At 41.8% G+C, this 17,837-nt stretch overlaps 1 protein-coding gene across 7 annotated transcripts in view; it reads left to right on the top strand.

Moving 5' to 3' along the window:
• The window catches only part of sipa1l1 (signal-induced proliferation-associated 1 like 1), a 98,585-nt gene extending 81,269 nt beyond the window's left edge, over positions 1 to 17,316 (top strand). For 6 of the 7 annotated variants that reach the window (XM_030721168.1, XM_030721170.1, XM_030721171.1 and 3 more), the window contains 9 exons: positions 1,892 to 1,989; positions 2,206 to 2,693; positions 6,870 to 7,061; positions 7,861 to 8,032; positions 8,448 to 8,682; positions 9,102 to 9,272; positions 9,375 to 9,486; positions 10,511 to 10,589; positions 13,317 to 17,316. In XM_030721168.1, coding sequence (XP_030577028.1) covers positions 1,892 to 1,989; positions 2,206 to 2,693; positions 6,870 to 7,061; positions 7,861 to 8,032; positions 8,448 to 8,682; positions 9,102 to 9,272; positions 9,375 to 9,486; positions 10,511 to 10,589; positions 13,317 to 13,460 — 1,691 coding nt within the window. In that variant the 3' untranslated portion in view covers positions 13,461 to 17,316. The remainder of the gene's footprint in view (positions 1 to 1,891; positions 1,990 to 2,205; positions 2,694 to 6,869; positions 7,062 to 7,860; positions 8,033 to 8,447; positions 8,683 to 9,101; positions 9,273 to 9,374; positions 9,487 to 10,510; positions 10,590 to 13,316) is intronic. The other variant, XR_004019163.1, reaches the window with a different exon arrangement.
• The last annotated feature ends 521 nt before the right edge of the window (positions 17,317 to 17,837 follow it).

Genomic DNA, 17,837 nt, shown 5'->3' on the forward strand with positions numbered 1-17,837 from the left:
GTTGACTTTTCAGTTTTTCGGGTGGAGGTGGAGACGGCACTGGAAAGAAATCATCCATATTTATTATGGTGGTAAATTTCTTTGAAATGACAGGTATCTTGACGTGTGTGTGACTGGTGTTTGTGTGTGCTTCCTCATCTGCTGGTGACATTTTTTGCAGCAGCAGCTTTTTCATAGAGATAAAAAGTCTGACAGCAGCCACAGCGCTTCACTTCCACTCTATCCCTCCGATCTTCCTCTTCCACCTTCTTTGCCTCTGTAAATTGTGAATTATATTGCCTTAACTGAGAAGTTCTTAATGTCTCTGCAAACAAAATGGTGGAAACATAATGAGAGAAACAGCAAAGGAAAGGGAGAATTATTGAATGGGGGTTGGAAAGAGGTGTTCAAATGGTGATCTCAGGTACAATAAATGGCTTTTTGTTTATCACTTTCCTTTGTATTCTATAAGGTTTAATAAAGGGGAAAGAAGAGAAATTCCTTTCTTTCCTGTCCACGCAGTTGGCCACCCTCGTCATTGTGCGCCTTTCCTTCCTTCCCTCCCTCCCTTCAGTCTGCTCCTCATTCTCCACTGCTTGCTTGTATTTGTCTCTCATTCAACTTTTTTATTATATTGTACATTCCCTTTCATTTAAGTGAAAGTATTCTCCCATGCTCTGTTTTTGGGAGCTTTCTTCTTTTTCAAGCCTCAAAAGCCACAAATGCTTTTTTTTTTTCTCTCTGCTGCTCCTTTGATTCCCAGCAGGATGTTGCTTTGATTGATTGTTGACCAGACTAGTTTCAGTCATGTCCTCAACCTGTTCCTGACTACCACAATCACAGTTAAAGGCTTTAGTCTTTCATTTTGTGGTTGTTTATAGCACTTATGTCGTTACTGGTCTGGGTGGAACAATGTAAACTGGGCCAGTGCTGTTTAAGTCAGCCAAGTGTCTGGCCCTACACTGTGCACTCTGCTGTCTCTGTGGTTTAGGGTTCTGTCCTTTCCTCTTCCTTCCATTTTCACCCCTTGACCTGCTAGTCTTCAGCAATCATTATGTGGCCGTGCTCTGTCCAGAAATAACACAAGTCACGCAGATGGCAGAGTACATCCACACAAACATTACATTTATTTACCCTTTAGCCTCAAAAAAGGTTTTCCACCAGTGTAATTACATGGCTAATTCATGCAGAAAATTGCTATTTGTCATGACTTTTATTTATATATATATATATATATATATATATATAAAAAAGAAAAAAAAAGTAAACAATGCATAGCCCATCTAGTCACATATGCTGTATATATATATACACATGAACTCAGAAAAGCAGGCATGCACACGTGCAAACATCTCTAATTAGTGCAGAGCGCCCCGTGGGCTGCGGTGCAACTTTGCAGAGTAATGAATATTCCAAATGAGATTGAATCTACATTTCTAGCTTCATCCCAGCAGATGTTATGATATCTCCCTTTGCTCCCTCTGTCATGGTGCCGTGGTCATTAGCAGCCTCCTCTGTATGTCTTGTTGCATAACATCTAGAGAATTACACAATAGTCCCATTTATACCCCAAGTTTTGCTTCGGGACACATGCGCACGTTTTCTCACGCAGCACAGCTTGCCCAGAACAAACAAAGCCAGCAGGGACCATCTGGGGACAAATTTCTGTTTGATGTGCTTTGCTTTTGCTGACAAGTGATGTGGGTTTTTGTTCATGGACATGGCAAAAGCAAAATAAAAACCATGTCAGCATCGTGAGCCTCTTGGAAGCACGATTGCTGTAATAGCAAAATACACACAAATGAACACAACTTCTGTGTGGATTCATCAACCATTCATCTGTTTGTGCCGCAGGATGTGTTCATGCGTTTGTCACCAACCCCAGCTGTCTGTAATGGTCTATTTATTGCAGAGGCCCCAGTCTCCAAATCTGGTCAAGGATACTCGGGAGCTCCTCGCATCCAGAGGCAGGAGCAAGTCATCCACCTCTCCCCAAAGAAGGGCAGCCAGGTCAGGTTCTACACCAGGTTTTTTGAAATTCTGAAATTATTTTTATGGACTAGGTAATCTCTCTTATATTAGTATCTTTTAAAAAATGACATGGTGGTGTTTCATTACATGTCATTTTTGGATTACATTTGTCAAATATTTGATGTTTTTTCATACAGGGAAAATTCCCCATATATACTTTCCCTGTGCTCTTTCCTCTTCTGCTTTTTCATGCAGTCGGATGGCCCTTATTCTGGGCACTCCAGCAGTAACACACTATCCAGCACAACGTCCAGTGGGGGTCACAGTGATAGCGACAAATGGTACGATATGGGTACGGGTGGGGGCTCCAGTGGTGACCAGGGTGACCCAGAACCCAATGGCTTGGGAGGAGGAGGCTATCTCCAGGGAGCCTCGGCTGACAGCGGCATCGACAGCGGCTCTTTTGGAGCCCCTCACCACGCCCACCCCCACTCTCATCACGGCAGCACCAACTCGCTGCTAGCTCCCAGTGGAGGCAGAGATAGCAGGGAGCGGTCAGCATCTCCGTGGCACAGTCCAACTGAGGGAGGCCGAAGGATGCTCGAGAGGTCACCTGCTGCTGCAGAGTCCCCCGGCCCTCCAGGAGAAAGAAGCATGGATGGAACAGGTCGAAGCCCACCTACTCATCTCCTAGTTAGAGACAGCAGCACCTACAGTCTGAGTGACGCTGGATCTCACTCAAGGTGTGTGTGTGTGTGTGTGTGTGTGTGTGTGTGTGTGTGTGTGTGTGTGTGTGTGTGTGTGTGTGTGTGTGTGTGTGTGTAGGAGGAGTGAGTGTGTCGGTGCAAAAATTTCAGTATTCAACTTTTTCTCTAAGGTAATGAGTGCAGAATTGAGGGTGGAAGTTTCAAGAAAAATCTTTTGAGTTGTGATATGATTAACTCTTAAGACAGAAGAATAACATTTTGACTGCTTCTTAGAAAATGCTGGGTGATTAAAGCTTTTCAAAACTCTTAAGTCTTAAGATCCCGTCTTTGATTGATCTGTTTACAGCTCATAGCCGTAAACAATGTGTAATGAATTCACTGTTTCTCACCTTGAAGCCTAAGAAAGGTATCTGGAAAATGCCGATCACATGATCATACCTGAGGCTGAGGTAAACAGCCTCTGAAGCAGATGGCAAACACATCATTGTTGGTGTAAAGGTTGAGTTCAGTGACTGAGTCTAAGCTTCATCAGCTTTAATTCAGATTCATCTGGGCTACCCTTGATGTAATCTAACGCTGGCCACTAACACCACAGCCACTGTGCACCAGTGCAAAGCAGTGCTTTACTCTGATTTCACCACAGTATGGCAAACTAACCTGTTTAACCTGCACTAAGAGTGTTTTCATGCAACTTTTGAATAACACAAAGTTAGTATACCTCAGTTTGTTTCACAGGACCTTTCACAGTATGGAAAAAACATAACTTGAACAAAAAAAAAAAATCACGCATATATGTTCAAAAAAATGCCACTGAGCAGTCCTTACCTTTAAGTGAATCCCTCTTCTTCCTGTCCTGTCCTGTCTGTCTTACATCTTTCTCCACCTGAGTGAAATTATCTCACATTATTTTCCCTAGGAAACCAGTACCTTTAACTAGCACATACACTGTGTGACAAGTTGCACACAAAGTTTGTTTGCTGATATTTGTTAAGCTGTTAGAAATGTTGCATTTGAAGAACTAGCTAGATGCTCAAGTACTGCAAGTACAACTTGTGGACATCTGCCCTGTGCCAAAATATGATTTCTGATGTTTGTGTATAATGTCTTTGCTTATGTTGGTTAATAGACTGTAGTCAACAGGATTTATGAAGGGCTTATACATAAAATGAAAAAAAAAATTACCTGTTTTGCAAGTATTTTTATGACTTTGCATTATTGCATCTACATTATAATCAATCCAGGACTTTTTGGCTACTTAAAATGTCTTTATAAAACTGTTATATTTGTTGCAGTTTTTGCTGCTCTCTTTGCCAGATCTCTTTAATGGTAATGACAGTGTTTACTCTGATTGTTACTTTGCCAAAAAAGTGATTGCAGCTTCTACCTTGTCACAGGAATATTCTTTCTCACTCAAAATGACTTGATGTCATTAATGAGAAATATGTTTCACAGATTATTGGCCAAAAACTAATTTACAACAGTTTTAAATACAACCAATCATTTTTAGCAAATACCAGAAATCACTTTTTGGCACAGCACCGATCCACTTTAATCCCAGAGTACAGCACTTCAAAAGATACATAAATGATACATAAATTATATGGTTTTGGATTAATACTGAAGTAAAATTTTCAAGTATCTGTACTTGAGTATCATAACAAAGTATTTGTATTTTACTTCCTACCTTTGACCGCTGTAGTGTTTTTCCAGTACTCATTATAGTACAGCAGATAACTGAAATACTCTTTTAGATGTGGATATTAGTACCAAAGTTTGTGTGTTTGTCCCTCTGGAGCCATTAATTTGAAAAATCCTATTCCCCACTTGAATTTACAAAATTTCATTTCCATCTTAGGAAACAGCTGTATTACTACAGAACCCCAGGCCAGCTGAGAGATATAATCTCTCCGGTGTCCTGGGTCTACCCCGGGCCTTTCTCCCAGTAGGACATGCCCGGAACCCCTCACCCAAGAGGCGCCCAGGAGGCATCCTAGTCAGCTGCCCGAACCACCTCAACTGGCTCTTTTCCATGTCGGGGAGCAACAGCTCAACTCTGATCCCCTCTTGAATGGCTGCACTTCTCACCCTGTCTCTAAGGGAGAGGCCAGCCACCCTTCGGAGGAGGCTCATTTATGCTGCCTGTATCCGCAACCTCGTTCTTTTGGTCACTACCCAAAGCTCGTGACCATAAGTGAGGGTAGGGACGTAGATTGACCGGTAAATCGATAGCTTTGCTTTCACACTCGGCTCCCTCTTCACCACGACAGACTGCAGCTCCAGTCCGTCTGTTAATCTCTCACTCTCTTCTCCCGTCACTCCTAAACAAGACCCCAAGATAAATTACTCCACCTGGGGCAGAAACTCGTCCCTGAGCTGGAGTGGGCACTCCACACTTTTACAGCTGAGGACAATGGCCTCAGACTTGGAGGTACTAATTCTCATGCCAGGCGCTTCACACTCGTTTGCAAACCATTCCATTGCGAGCTGGAGGCCACCACCTGACGAAGCCGACAGATCGCATTATCTGCAAAAAGCACAGATGAGATTCTTAGGCCACCAAGGCCACTACAGCTCGAAATTCTGGCTATAAAAACTATGAACAGAATGGACCCTCCTTTCTAGCACCCTGTCATAGACCTTACCAGGGAGGCCGAGGAGTGATCCCCTGATAGTTGGAGCACACCCTCCGGGTCCCCCTTCTTAAAGATTGGGACCACCATCTCAGTCTACCAGTCCAGTGGCACCGCCACAGATAGTTATGCAATGTCGCAGAAGCGTGTCAACCAAGGCAGCCCTACAATATCCAGAGCCTTCAGGAACTCAGGGTGAATCTTGTCCACCCCATAGGCCCTGCCACCAAGGAGTTGTTTAACTGCCTCAGTGACCTCACCATCTAGTGATGGGCGAGTCGTCCGTTTTGTCCCCTTCGTCCCCTTCGTCCCCAGACTCTGCTTCCACTACAGAAGGCGTGTCAGTGGGATTAAAGAGGTCCTCAAAGTATTCCTTCCACCCCCCAAACTATAGCTTCAGTTGAAGTCCGCACCGCCCCATCCGCACTATAAACCATGTGAGTAGAGCACTGCTTCCCTCTCCTGAGTCACCTGACAGTTTGCTAGAATCGGTTCGAGGCCACCCGAACGTCTTTTTCCACGGCCTCACCGAACTCCTCCAACACCTGAGTTTTTGCTTCAGCTACCACCTGAGCCACATTCCACTTGGCCTGCCAGTACTTAAATTTCTAAGTTTAGTTAGTGTTCTCTATGTTCTACACGTTCCTTTTTTAGTCTATGGTAAATGAACTGTAATTTATATTGTGCTTTTTTTACTCTCACCTAGCGTTCAAAGCCCTTTTTACACTACAAACTGCATCCATAGACACATTTTTAATGTTCATGCATTAAACCCAGATGGATATGTCTCGGTATTTGGGGTTCAGAACCTTGCCCAGGGACTCTTCAGCATATGAATGTAGGAACTTGGGCTCAAACCACCAACTTTCTGGTAGACAACCCTCCATAAATGCCTATCCATCATAAACAACAAACTTTTTTTGGGGGGGCATACAGTAAGTGAGAATTGGTAGCCAGTGAAGATGGATTCAAGAGTGTGACTCCTGGGTGGAAATAGTATTTAATACTACATTACTACACCCCACTGAAAGCCCCACAAAAAACAATAGTTTTAACTTCTCTGCTGTATTATTACTCGTAATGGTATTTTTTTTTCACCCAAGAGCATGCACTGGACCACCTCCCTGTTTTTTTGTTTGTTTTTTTTGACCTGGGTATCATGTGTCCAGCATTAAAACTACATTTGTATTCTGTCACAGTGGTGGGGGTGGGAGGTAGGTGTATCAGAGTGAGCTTGACAAGATTGACTTGACCGCAGGTGATACTTTCATATATTTTCCTTGATTTAAAAAAAAAAAAAGAAAGAAATGTATCAAAAAATGTAAATTTTGTATTACAACTTGACCTAAACAAAGCTTCACTTAAAGGATAAAAACATTAAGATTCTTGCCTAAATAATGCCGAGATCTGGATTAAAGCCTGCTTTAAGATGGGCACTGTGTGTGTGTGTGTGTGTGTGTGTGTGTGTGTGTGTGTGTGTGTGTGTGTGTGTGTGTGTGTGTGTTATGATGCAAGTTGTATATATCTTTCATCAGTATGTCCTCATCCTATTATTTTTTTTTTTCCCCCCTCTGTCCATCAGTGCTCGCCACTCAGGCCACAGCTCTCCCAGAGAGGAGTCATCCTCCTCAGCAACCTCCCCTTCATCTCAGTCTTCAGTGCCCCCTGGGCCCAAGAGCTTCTACCCACGCCAAGGAGCTCAATCCAAGTACCTGATTGGTTGGAGGAAGCCCGGCTCCACCATCAATTCTGTCGACTTTGGAGACACACGCAAGTAAGGATAAAAGTAGAAAGCACCAAGCCTTGAATTGTTATTCCAACTGAATTTGAAGTAAAGTTATGCTGCCAATAATTCCTCTAAACTTGGAGGTTTGATCTGTGTCAGGTCAGCATTAACTTTCACCAGAAGTTTGACCCTGGTGATTTTTTTTTTTTTTTTTTTTTATTTTATTTTTCAGGAAGCTGGTATGTGTGGTTTACCAAAGGCTTTACATAATGAGTAAGCGGCACAGTCTTTTGTCGCTGCTACAGCTTTGAAGAAACAGAACAAATTAACAGCTGAAAGATGTACTGGATTGCGGTCTGGTTTTTTAAATTTAGTAAATACCCAGTGACAAATGATCACTGGGCATAGTACAGTGCATTAAAATGTAATTTATTCACAACCACATTAGTCCCCAATGAATGATGCTTATAGTTGCCTCTATGTCAGTGTTTTTTCCTGCATTTCTACTCATGATCAAATTGAACTTCACACTGATTTATTGCTATGTTTTCATTTGGCAGACTGCTTTTAATTCTACTACTACTACCACCATTTTTCCATTAATGGTTTTTCTGTCTAACATCATGTGTATTACTTGATTACCCCCTTGTGGCTGAAGAGAGTATTGCAATATGTGCTATAATGCAGTCACTGAATGTGATTTTTGCCAGTGAAAAGCTTTGCCTTTAAAGCTTAATGACTTCATATCTTTATTATTTTGTGCTGTTATATTAAACCTTATCAATGCAACATGATTTTCTCACAATTGTGTCTTCACCTAATCTGTGTGTATGTGTGTGCGTTTTAGGAAATCTCCAGGAGAAAGTGGAGTAGAGGTGGTTCCAACCCCAGCAGCCAGGCCATCTCTTAGAGACATGCACTCGCCCCAGACTCACGCAAAATCTACAATGGAGGAAGATGTGAAGAGACACGGTGCTCCAGACAGCCCACCACCACCACCACGAAAGCATAAAGAAAAGGTACCTCTCCCAATAAAACTAACAACAGCTACTATATACATTGCACAGCTTTCAGCAAATCTTTCAGGTGAGTCGAGTGAATTCACTTGGAAACCATAATTTGTAGTCTTTGTTTGTTCTGTGCACCTTCCACCCTGTTCTGTTTTTGCAGTCAGTGGTTCAAAGGTCAAACATCAAAATCAGGTGTTGACAGCTGTTTGTAGCCAAGGTTTTTGAAAAAATGGCCTGTACTTTTTCCAAAAACATTTATTTGATGTGCAGTAAATGTTGTTTGTAGCAAATCAAACCAGAAGCTGTTGCTGTTATAGAGTAGCACTGCAGCTCCTGGTCTCGCAGAGGTGTCAGAGCAGATTCTGTGCAGTAGTAAATGTGATCATTGAAGTAACACCTGCTCACCACTTTTCACCCTGCGCAGCATAGCCAGAAGTCACCGCCAGAGCAGCCTCTCAGCCGCCGCCGCTCGCTCCATCGCACTCTATCAGATGAGAGCATTTATCGTGGCCAGCGCCTTCCCGCCCTGAGCGACACTGTTCCTGAACCAGCACTCGGCGCTGACGTTCTCTTTAGCTGCTCCACCCTTCCACGCTCGCCCACCACCCGCGGCGTGCCCCTCAGACGGCCTTCCTATAAGCTGGGAGTCAAACTCCACGGTAAGTTGGAGGAGAAGGGTGGTAACTGTCTTTGTATGCTGAAGATGTAATTCAGTGCTGAGTAATGAATGGGTTTGGAAATAAATCCCAAGTAAATCATAGTGTCACATTTTAGTGTACTTAAGTGCGCTTTGATTGCATATGATGCTCCTCTAAGTTCTGCATGTTTTCTGCAGAACTTAAGAGATGCTTATATTTGCAAATGCCAAATGGTTGGTTAACATAGCTCTTAATATTATGTGATAATGATAGGTGGGGTGTCTGTAATGCATCCATCCAAAGTTATTTGATTTATTTTCACTGAGGATTTGTTTGTGCTCAAGTTCTAGATGTGTCTGCTCCCCCCTTTTGTACTGAAATTCACAAAAGTGTGGAAAACTCAGTTTACATTCAGCGCTTTTCACAACTTAAATGAACAGGTGACCTTTCGGCATCTGACACATCATTGGTGGATTTGGTGGAGCGTCATCGTGGACCTCTCCCTCAGGAGCTCATGCCCCTCCCCTCTTCAGACAGAGACAGTCCTCTTGAATGGACACACCTGGTGGATGTGGCCAATACCTTTGAGAATGAGAGAAACACACACTATGGTATAGTTCTCTTCCTTATGCTATTAGTAAATGCAAATTAAAGCACACAGATTTTTTTCTTCTTCTAATGTTCTTTGTCCCCGCGTTTGTGTCTCCTTTCAGTCCAGAGAAGTTTTGTTTTTGGGGATTCAAACCACCGAAGTAGCGGCGCCTCAAGTCCACAGCAGCCCCACATAGAGCTGAAGCCTGTTCCTCTGTCACGGCCCTCATCCAGGTAACTCTTTACTCACACAGCCTTTTGCTAATGTATTTCTGCACATTATTTATTTCCATGCACAACAAACACACCGCAGTGTTAAAGCTAATGTTAAATGTTCACAGGGAAGAAGTGTGATGCAAACACAGGTCGCCTCAGGACTGCAGCTCGTTCATATTGTAGCCAGACAAGACAGAACGGTCTGTCTGCTGCTGTCCTGTATGAAAAAGAAGTTCACTACCTCACTGAATGCAAATAAGCCCTTAAATATAATCTTTTTTTTTATATAATTGAAATGAAATAAAAATCAGACATGTGATAGGGAGTTTGATTGTGGGGCAAATAGCAGTGCTCCTGTCAGCCGTCCAGCTTCCAGCTGTGCAGACTACGAAATTAATAAATCCAGATGTGCTTAGTGGGTTAATAAAGTCCTGTCCACCTGTAATGTTGCATGTACTGTGTGACAAAGTTGAAACAGCTGTGTGGCATTGGTGGAACATTCATTGCTTTAGAGCTCAGATAAACTGCAGTATATAACTGTAACCTACTGTAATTATTATTTTATTTTTTTATTTTGTATTGCATAGAAATGTTAAATTTTAAAAGAAGGTCCAGGGTTCAAATCCACCCCTCGCCCTATGGCAGCTGGGATAAGCTCCAGATATGCTGAATTGAATAAGTGGAAGAAAATGGATGGATGTTTGTGCTGACATAAATATACCTATGCAAGTAGTTATGTCTCTAGTTCTACTGGTTTGCCTTCTTATAAACGTAGGTAGGATATAGTTCAAACCTGTCTGTTTTTGTGAGCAAGTAATTTAAGTATCAGCACAACAAAAGAGGTCTGTGTAATTAGATAAAACAAGAAGCAAAAATGTGTATAGATATATGTAGATAAATAAATGTATTCAGTACAGATGGAATATACAGGATAAACAGTACAACACTTATTGTCAATAAAATTCCACCCAAAATGGAACCATTGATATATGCAGTGTTTACTCAGGGTTATGTGGCATATGTGTTTCTTTTCTTGCCACAGTGAGGGACACATAGGGCTGGAGAGGAAGGTGACTAAGCTGGAGGCTATGGTGAAGATGCTCCAGGAGGACCTGAAGAAGGTGAGCTAGAATTTAAAACATAACACACAGTTTGAATAAATAAATACAGTCATTTGAAAATGGGTTTCAAGGACTCTGTGTAGAATATACCACATGATTCAGTAGTTTGTAGAACTACCTTTAGCAGCAGTAACTTGAAATAATAATTTTTCTCTATGACTCGATTAGTCTCTCACATCGCTGTGGAGGAATTTTGGCCCACTCTTCTTTACAATGTTACTTCGGTTTATTGAGGTTTATGGGCATTAATTATCTCTTAAAGTCCTGCCACAGCATTTTAATCAAGTTGAGGTCTGGAATTTGATTGGAAGTTGCAGCACCTTAAATATTTTCTTTTTCAACCATTCGGTTGTAGATTTGCTGCTGTGCCTGGGATCATTGTCCTGGTGCATGACCCAGTTTCAGCTAAGCTTTAGTTGTCAGACAGATGGCCTCACATTTGACTCTTTGGTATGCAGAGGAGTTCAGGGACGACTCAGTGACTGCAAGGTGCACGAGTCCTGTGACTGCAAAACGAGGTCAGCCATACCTGACAGTTGATTTGAGGTGTTTGGTTTTTGCTAAACATGGTGTTTTGGTCTCATATATCCAAAGGACATTGTTCCAGAAGTCTTGTGATTTGTTCTAATGAAAACCTGAGCTGTGCTGAAATGTTCTTTTTAGAGAAAAGAGGCTTTCTCCCAGCAACCCTTCAGAGCAAGCCGTACTTGTTCAGTCTTCTTCTAATTGTACTGTCATGAACTTTAACATTTAACATACTAACTGAGGCCCGTAGTGTCTGAGATGTAGCTCTTGGGTTTTTCGCAGCTTCTCTGAGCATTGCACGGTTTGACCTTGGGGTGAATGTGTTAGGATGTCCACTCCTGGGAAGATTGGCAGCTGTATTGAATGTTTTCCACTTTTGAATAATCTTTCCAACTGTAGAATGATGGACTTGAAATTGTTTGCAGATGACTTTATAACCCTTTCCAGATTGATGGGCAGCAACAGTTGCTTCCCTAAGATGATCGCTGATGTCTTTCCTCCTTGGCTTAGTGTTTAACACACACCTGAATGCTTCAGACTAGCAAACTGCCAAAAGCTCGGCTTTCACAGAGGTGCTCACACTCGCTGATGATCAGTTAATCAAGTGCATTTAATTAGCAGCACCTGGTTGTTACTTACCCTCTTAATTCCTGTGGGAACTGTAAGAGTGTGTTTAGTTTTTCACATGACTGGATAAAGTACACATGTATGCGCAGAATTGCAGTTGATGTGCACAACACTTTCTGCATGTTTGGCATCTCTGTGCTCGAAGAATCATTTTTGGTTCCCCTCTTCTATTGAAGTAAGAGCAGGAATAGAAAATAGAGGCTTCGGTTGCTTTTGCATACAGTGGAGCAGGTGGCGTAAATAAATATTTTGTTTTCAATAAAAAAATACAAAGTCAGCAGTTGAGCACTTTCATTGTTCTCTCGGGTCCACTCTGCTGCTTATTATTGTTACTAACTGCTGACTCAGGTTTCACTGCGGCCTTTCCCGACGTCTGTTCCTCCTACACACGTTGATCAGTCTAGATGAAGCTTTACTATATGAACTGCTTTGGGTGCGACAGCTGTGCGGCTTCTGGGAATTATTTTTAAAACACTCAAATCCTTACAAATTACACGTATTATGTGTGTAGTAGCTGATTTCAAGATAAGCGGCGACATTACGTCTACATGCTTAAAAATACATTTTGCTAAATAGTTTTTAGTGCAGTAGCACTGTGGGGTCACTGGAATGTGTTGTATATGAATAAAAGGATATTAACTTTAACATCACAGCAAACTACAAAAATATGATAAACCTGTGACCTGTTAGGATATATCCCGCACTTTCGCCTCCTCAGTGCTACTCATCCTACAGTGTGTGGTGCCAGAGTTTAATCAGACTTAGACACAATGATCACCCATAATTGGTCTTTAGCCAAAATGAGTTCAAGATCATATTTTTAATTTTACAGGCACTGTAAGTACCTCCAAGTACTAATACTGCTCCGATTTTAGAGAAACCTCTGCTCAGAGGTATTAATTATACTACTAAAGTTGTTCTAAAACAGCATTTACCAAATAGTTCATCACCATATAGCATCACTGTCCCCTTACAGCTGTAGTTCCCAGTGCTTTTTTCAGGGTTCAGACCGCTCTTTGAGTCCGACCTGTGTAACAGTGAGAAGTTTTCACCCCAAGAATTGCTGTGGTTTGATGTGACTCACATGTTATGCAATTCTCGGGAAACTTTCAGCTGTCTGTGAAATGTTGCGAAGCGTTAAGCTGTCTTACTTTTAAAATAACAGTAAATCAGTTTGACACCTAGAAAGCTAATGCGCACCTCTCTCACCCCAGTAGCAATCAGCTGCAGCTGACTGACAGCAGCTCGCTCCAGTTTTATTGTTTCCTTCAGTGTTTTCTTTACCTTCCTAGACTGAGCCTCAGTGTTTGTGTTCATGCACCCACCTCAGGATTTATTTTGTTGTGCTTTTGGCAGATTGAAAATGTCAACTGATAATATCGGCTTACAGAGCCACAAACTTCTATCTAGTTGTGACTCACTGTCTGCAGGCCTGAGATGTTTATGTAAACACAGCACATACAGAATTGATTGTTAAGCAGAGTACTCAGTTTAAGCAAAACCTTTTCCCAAATTAACTGTTTTATAACTGGTTAAATTTAGTAATGTAACCCAACCTTTCTTCAACTTCCGCAGGAGCGGGAAGAAAAAGTGCGGCTTCAGGCTCAGATCAAGAGACTCTGGGAGGACAACCAGAGACTGCAGGAGGAGTCCCAGACCTCTGCTGCCAAGCTCAAGAAGTTCACCGAATGGGTTTTCAACACCATTGACATGAACTGACTCCCACCTGCACATTTTAAACCACACATGCACGCACGCACATGCACACAAATGCAAACATGAGCGCACACACTCTGGAAGAAGAGACAGAGGAGGATCAACACATGAGAAAAGCAGAGATTGTTTTTGTTGGACTAAATTATCCTGATGATGAATCCATAAACCATCTTCCATTGGCTTCAGACATCAGTAGGTAATACTGTCGACCAATCAGTCTCTCCACAGACGCTCTGTTAAACTTAGGAGGGTGACACTCAAGAAAATGGGTGTAATTCTCACATGAGAGTTGTTGAATTTCTTTCTCTCATGTGACAAAACCTTTTTTTCTTTTTTTTTTTTCTTTTTTAAATTGCCAACAAGGAGAAAGCACTTCACACCCTCCACCTTCTAAAGAAGTCAACTTTGCCTCTTGCGCTTATTCCAGAGGTGCACATAAAGAAGCACTGCCTCCTTTTTGCAGAGTTTGTTAAAATAGATGTGCTTCTCTTTTTAGGACTTATTTTCTTCCCCAATAACTTTTTTTTTTTTAAATGATGCCCAGCTGCTCTAAAAGTCCTTTATGCCAAATCACACCTGTCACAGCCGGGGTGGGCTTGCAGAGCTGCCTAGTTGACTTAAAAAAGTGTCTCAAAAGCCACGCAAAGTCAGACATCAATCTGTCAGTCCAGCTGCTGGAACACAAATGACCCCACACACACAATAAATCTGAAACCACAATACCGGAGGACATGCGAGAGGTTTTCATTTCTTTCACACCTGCGTTTCCTCTGCTCAAAGGCTGAAACCACCGAACAGTCACTCTGGCTGTTTGACCGCAGCCACCCACACGGAAACAGGTCGATCTGCTTCAGCACAGGAGGGATTTGTACAGTTTCTTTTATTTCTCTCTCTCTCTTTTTCTTCTGTGTCAGTCAAATCTGGATTACAACATCCTTTCTGTCTTGACAGCACAAACCTAACAAAGGAGTATATTTAAAAGCCATCGGCAAGTGGTGCCACTTAAAAAACAAACAAACAAAAAAATAACCCAGGACTGATCCATAGTGCTTTGGTCCATCCCAACTATATGTGTCTTAAAAGCAATAGGAAGAAGTCGGACTCTCTTAGAAGATGCTTGAAGTGGGGAAAAAGATGATTTGGAGCTTACAAGGCTCTCAATTTGTGCTACACAAGAGTCGTTATCCTTTTCCACTGAACTCTGAGGGGGAAAAGGAAGGTGAGAACTCTAAATGTCATCCCACCGTCTGGAGAGACAGCTGATAAAGTGGCAGAGACATTAATGAGATGGAAAAGTGTTTTTTTTTTTTCTTCTTCTTCTTCCCCCCCAGATTTATTTATTTCCTTGTATTATAACTCCAATCAATACGTTGTTCTATTGGTATAGTACAACTGACATCAGTGTTTAGTTCCTCAAGACAAACTGTCACTAGCTATATTATTTAAATGGCTTTCTTTCTTAATTCTGGCTAAAGCCTGACTATATGGTTTTTATTCTGTATTCTGTTGTATTTTGTGGTGCCCAAGCCTGCTGTCGTGTTGCTTACAGTGCCCTCTAGTGGTGACCAGTGGAACTGTCAAGATTTGTAAATGTGCTGCCAGTCATTCTGTATTTTTCTAACGCCTCTTCAGTAATCAGTCACACATCAACCAGGAGGCCACACAAACAGGACAGGAAGAATAATCAGAAGCCAGCCTTGAGAGACAATCACAGGTGTATTTTTGATAAAAAACAAAACAAAAAACAAGGAGCAGACCTAAGCGGGGGGGTATGCACGTGTGTGTGTGTGTGTGTCTGTGGATGTTGTCTGTGCAGAGCATCTATAGTTTTCCTCAGGTTCAGTTTATGTTGGGAACATGAGGATATTTTAAGAGAATCAACAGAAATTACATATGTGGATATCTATTAGGAGGGAGCGTGTGTGTGTGTGTGTGTGTGTGTGTGTGTGTGTGTGTTGTCATTGTGTGACTGTACATCAGTCAATCCAGCCGTGCCTACAGTCACTTATCTCGGTCATTTATTCCCAGGCAGAGCAGGGACATGCCTTTGAAACGGCACCTGGGGAACAGATAAAAGCGAAAGGCTCTTCTTCTTCATCCTGAAAGATAAGCACACCTGGTACAGTAACACACACGTACTCGCCAGATACCATTTTAATTTGAGTTCATACTCACAGTTGTCATCTTGGCTGCGAGGCTTCATCCTTTCATTTGCTCAGATGCGTATTTCTCCTCTTCACAATCAGTCAGACCAGCCTCCCAACGCAGTGACGAGAGTGTGTGTGTGTGTGCGTGGAAGTCTGTCTGCATGTGTGCCTTTTGCATTCAATTACTTGAGCCACTGGCCCCTGTAATACAAGTGTGCCGGAAGATAATTTTTTCCTCACATCACAAAGCTGCTTACAACACAAGCAAGAGCCACAGGAAGTTATTTTCTCAGCCAGGTGTTTGATACGACAACCGGGGTGTTGAGGTCGAAGCCTAAGCATGTCCATTAAAACTGTTGTGTCGCGGTAAGGGTGTAAGCCTTAATCCCCCGTGCTAAAGTTTTTGACTCTTTGAGTAAATTTGCATCTTAAATTGATGCAGTTTAGACGCCCTGCAGCGTACAGCACAAATCAACTCCCAGTCTGAATGTAAAGGGAATCTAAATGAGCCTAAAGAAATATGTTTACTATAACCGATATGCTCATTAAGCTCTGCGGTTTTGCAGAGACACGAGTGGACTGTTAGCAAAAGTTTTGGTTCTGTTTTAAGAATCTCTCGTCAGTCTGCATGGACGACAATTACACCAGTAGATGGTCAATAGCAGATTCGATCTTTTTAACAGTTTTTCAAGCTGGCCAGTTCTGAAAACGAGTCATCCACTAATGTGAAATCCTTGAAATATTCCCAAAAGAGTCCTCGGGCCACAAATGGCCCCTATCCATAAAGTGTTGCGTGTAAATTATTTACCATGTACACTGGTTTTCTGTCCAAAACTATATTGATGCCTAAATGATGACTAAATTAACTAACAGCAATGTTTTGTATTTTATTGTACAAGGAAAGTGGTCATGTTTTTTCTTTTGTTTTTGTTTTTTAAATGAAGTATGGCCAAATGACAAAATGTGCAGTGCAGATGTTTTGCTTGCATCTTTCAGAGTGTGCATCGAGTTGGATGTTCAGTTTATACAAAGTCAAAAACATAAGCCAGTCCAGTTTTATAGTTGTTTGTTACCTTGCAGTGTATATGGGTTTTCTTTCCTCAGTGTTGTTTTTGCTGCTTGACAGAAGGATATCAGAAATTTGAATGTTCAGACGTTCCATTTTGCAATATCTTATTTTTTTGTTTTGAGATTCTTTGCACAACAACGTTCTACATAAAAAGGATTGTGTTCACAGGTTTTGGATACTAGAAGGGCGAATCGATCCATTCCTGTGCGACCTTGTCTAGATGTTGCTCTGTAGGTTTCCCTGCCAATGCAGCTCCTGACAAACAGGTGCTTTAACTTTTATTCACTTCAACAACAACAAAAAAATGTGAACCTTTTTCCTCAAGCATCACTGATCAGATGAGAGGAGGTTGTATGTTGTGTAAACTGTAAGGATGCTGGGTTTTCAGTGATTGAAGCAGGGGATGAAGGTTTCACAGAGCTCAGAGACGCAGCCTGCACTGCTGTGTCTTCATCTGTTTTGTTTCCTCCTGCTGGAAGAACAAATGAAACAGTGAGGCGATCTGACAGGAGATAAAGCACACTATTTTAAGAGAACCATACGTTTTAAGCAATTGAAAATACGGTTTACATCTCAGATCCATTGTCTTTGTAAAATGTAAAGGTATGAATAAGACATTTGCAGTGATCACAGTATTCAAGTTTCGGAAGTAAATAAATAAATAAATGCTGTGTCAATTTGTGGTGCTGTCTACTTATTTGTATAGAATGTCTTTATCAGTAACAATTATATTTCCCTCATTGGTGTAATAAGAGCAATTCAGGTGCAATTGGGTGGAATTGCCTCTTTTATGGACATGGAAAAGACATCAAGCATATATGCACTCATGCCACTTTATTAGGTACACCTGTTCAACAGCTCATTAAAGCAAATCCGATCACACTCTTAATACATGTAAACGTGGTCAAGACAACTATGGTCAAATTCAAACTGAGTCTCAGAATGGGGAATGTGACTTTAAATGTGGTATGGTTGTTTATGCCAGACAGGCTGGTCTGAGTGTTGGAAAAACTGATCATCTGGGATTTTCCCACATGAGAGAACAGTCCAGAAAAAGAAACTGTCCCGTGAGCGGCAGTTCTCTGGGTGAAAATGTCTTGTTGGTGTCAGAGGAGAATACCTAGACTGCTTCAAGCTGCAGCAGGAACTCAAATATAACCACAC

The sequence above is a fragment of the Archocentrus centrarchus genome, chromosome 24, assembly GCF_007364275.1.
Source record: "Archocentrus centrarchus isolate MPI-CPG fArcCen1 chromosome 24, fArcCen1, whole genome shotgun sequence".
In the NCBI taxonomy this organism is placed as follows: domain Eukaryota; kingdom Metazoa; phylum Chordata; class Actinopteri; order Cichliformes; family Cichlidae; genus Archocentrus; species Archocentrus centrarchus.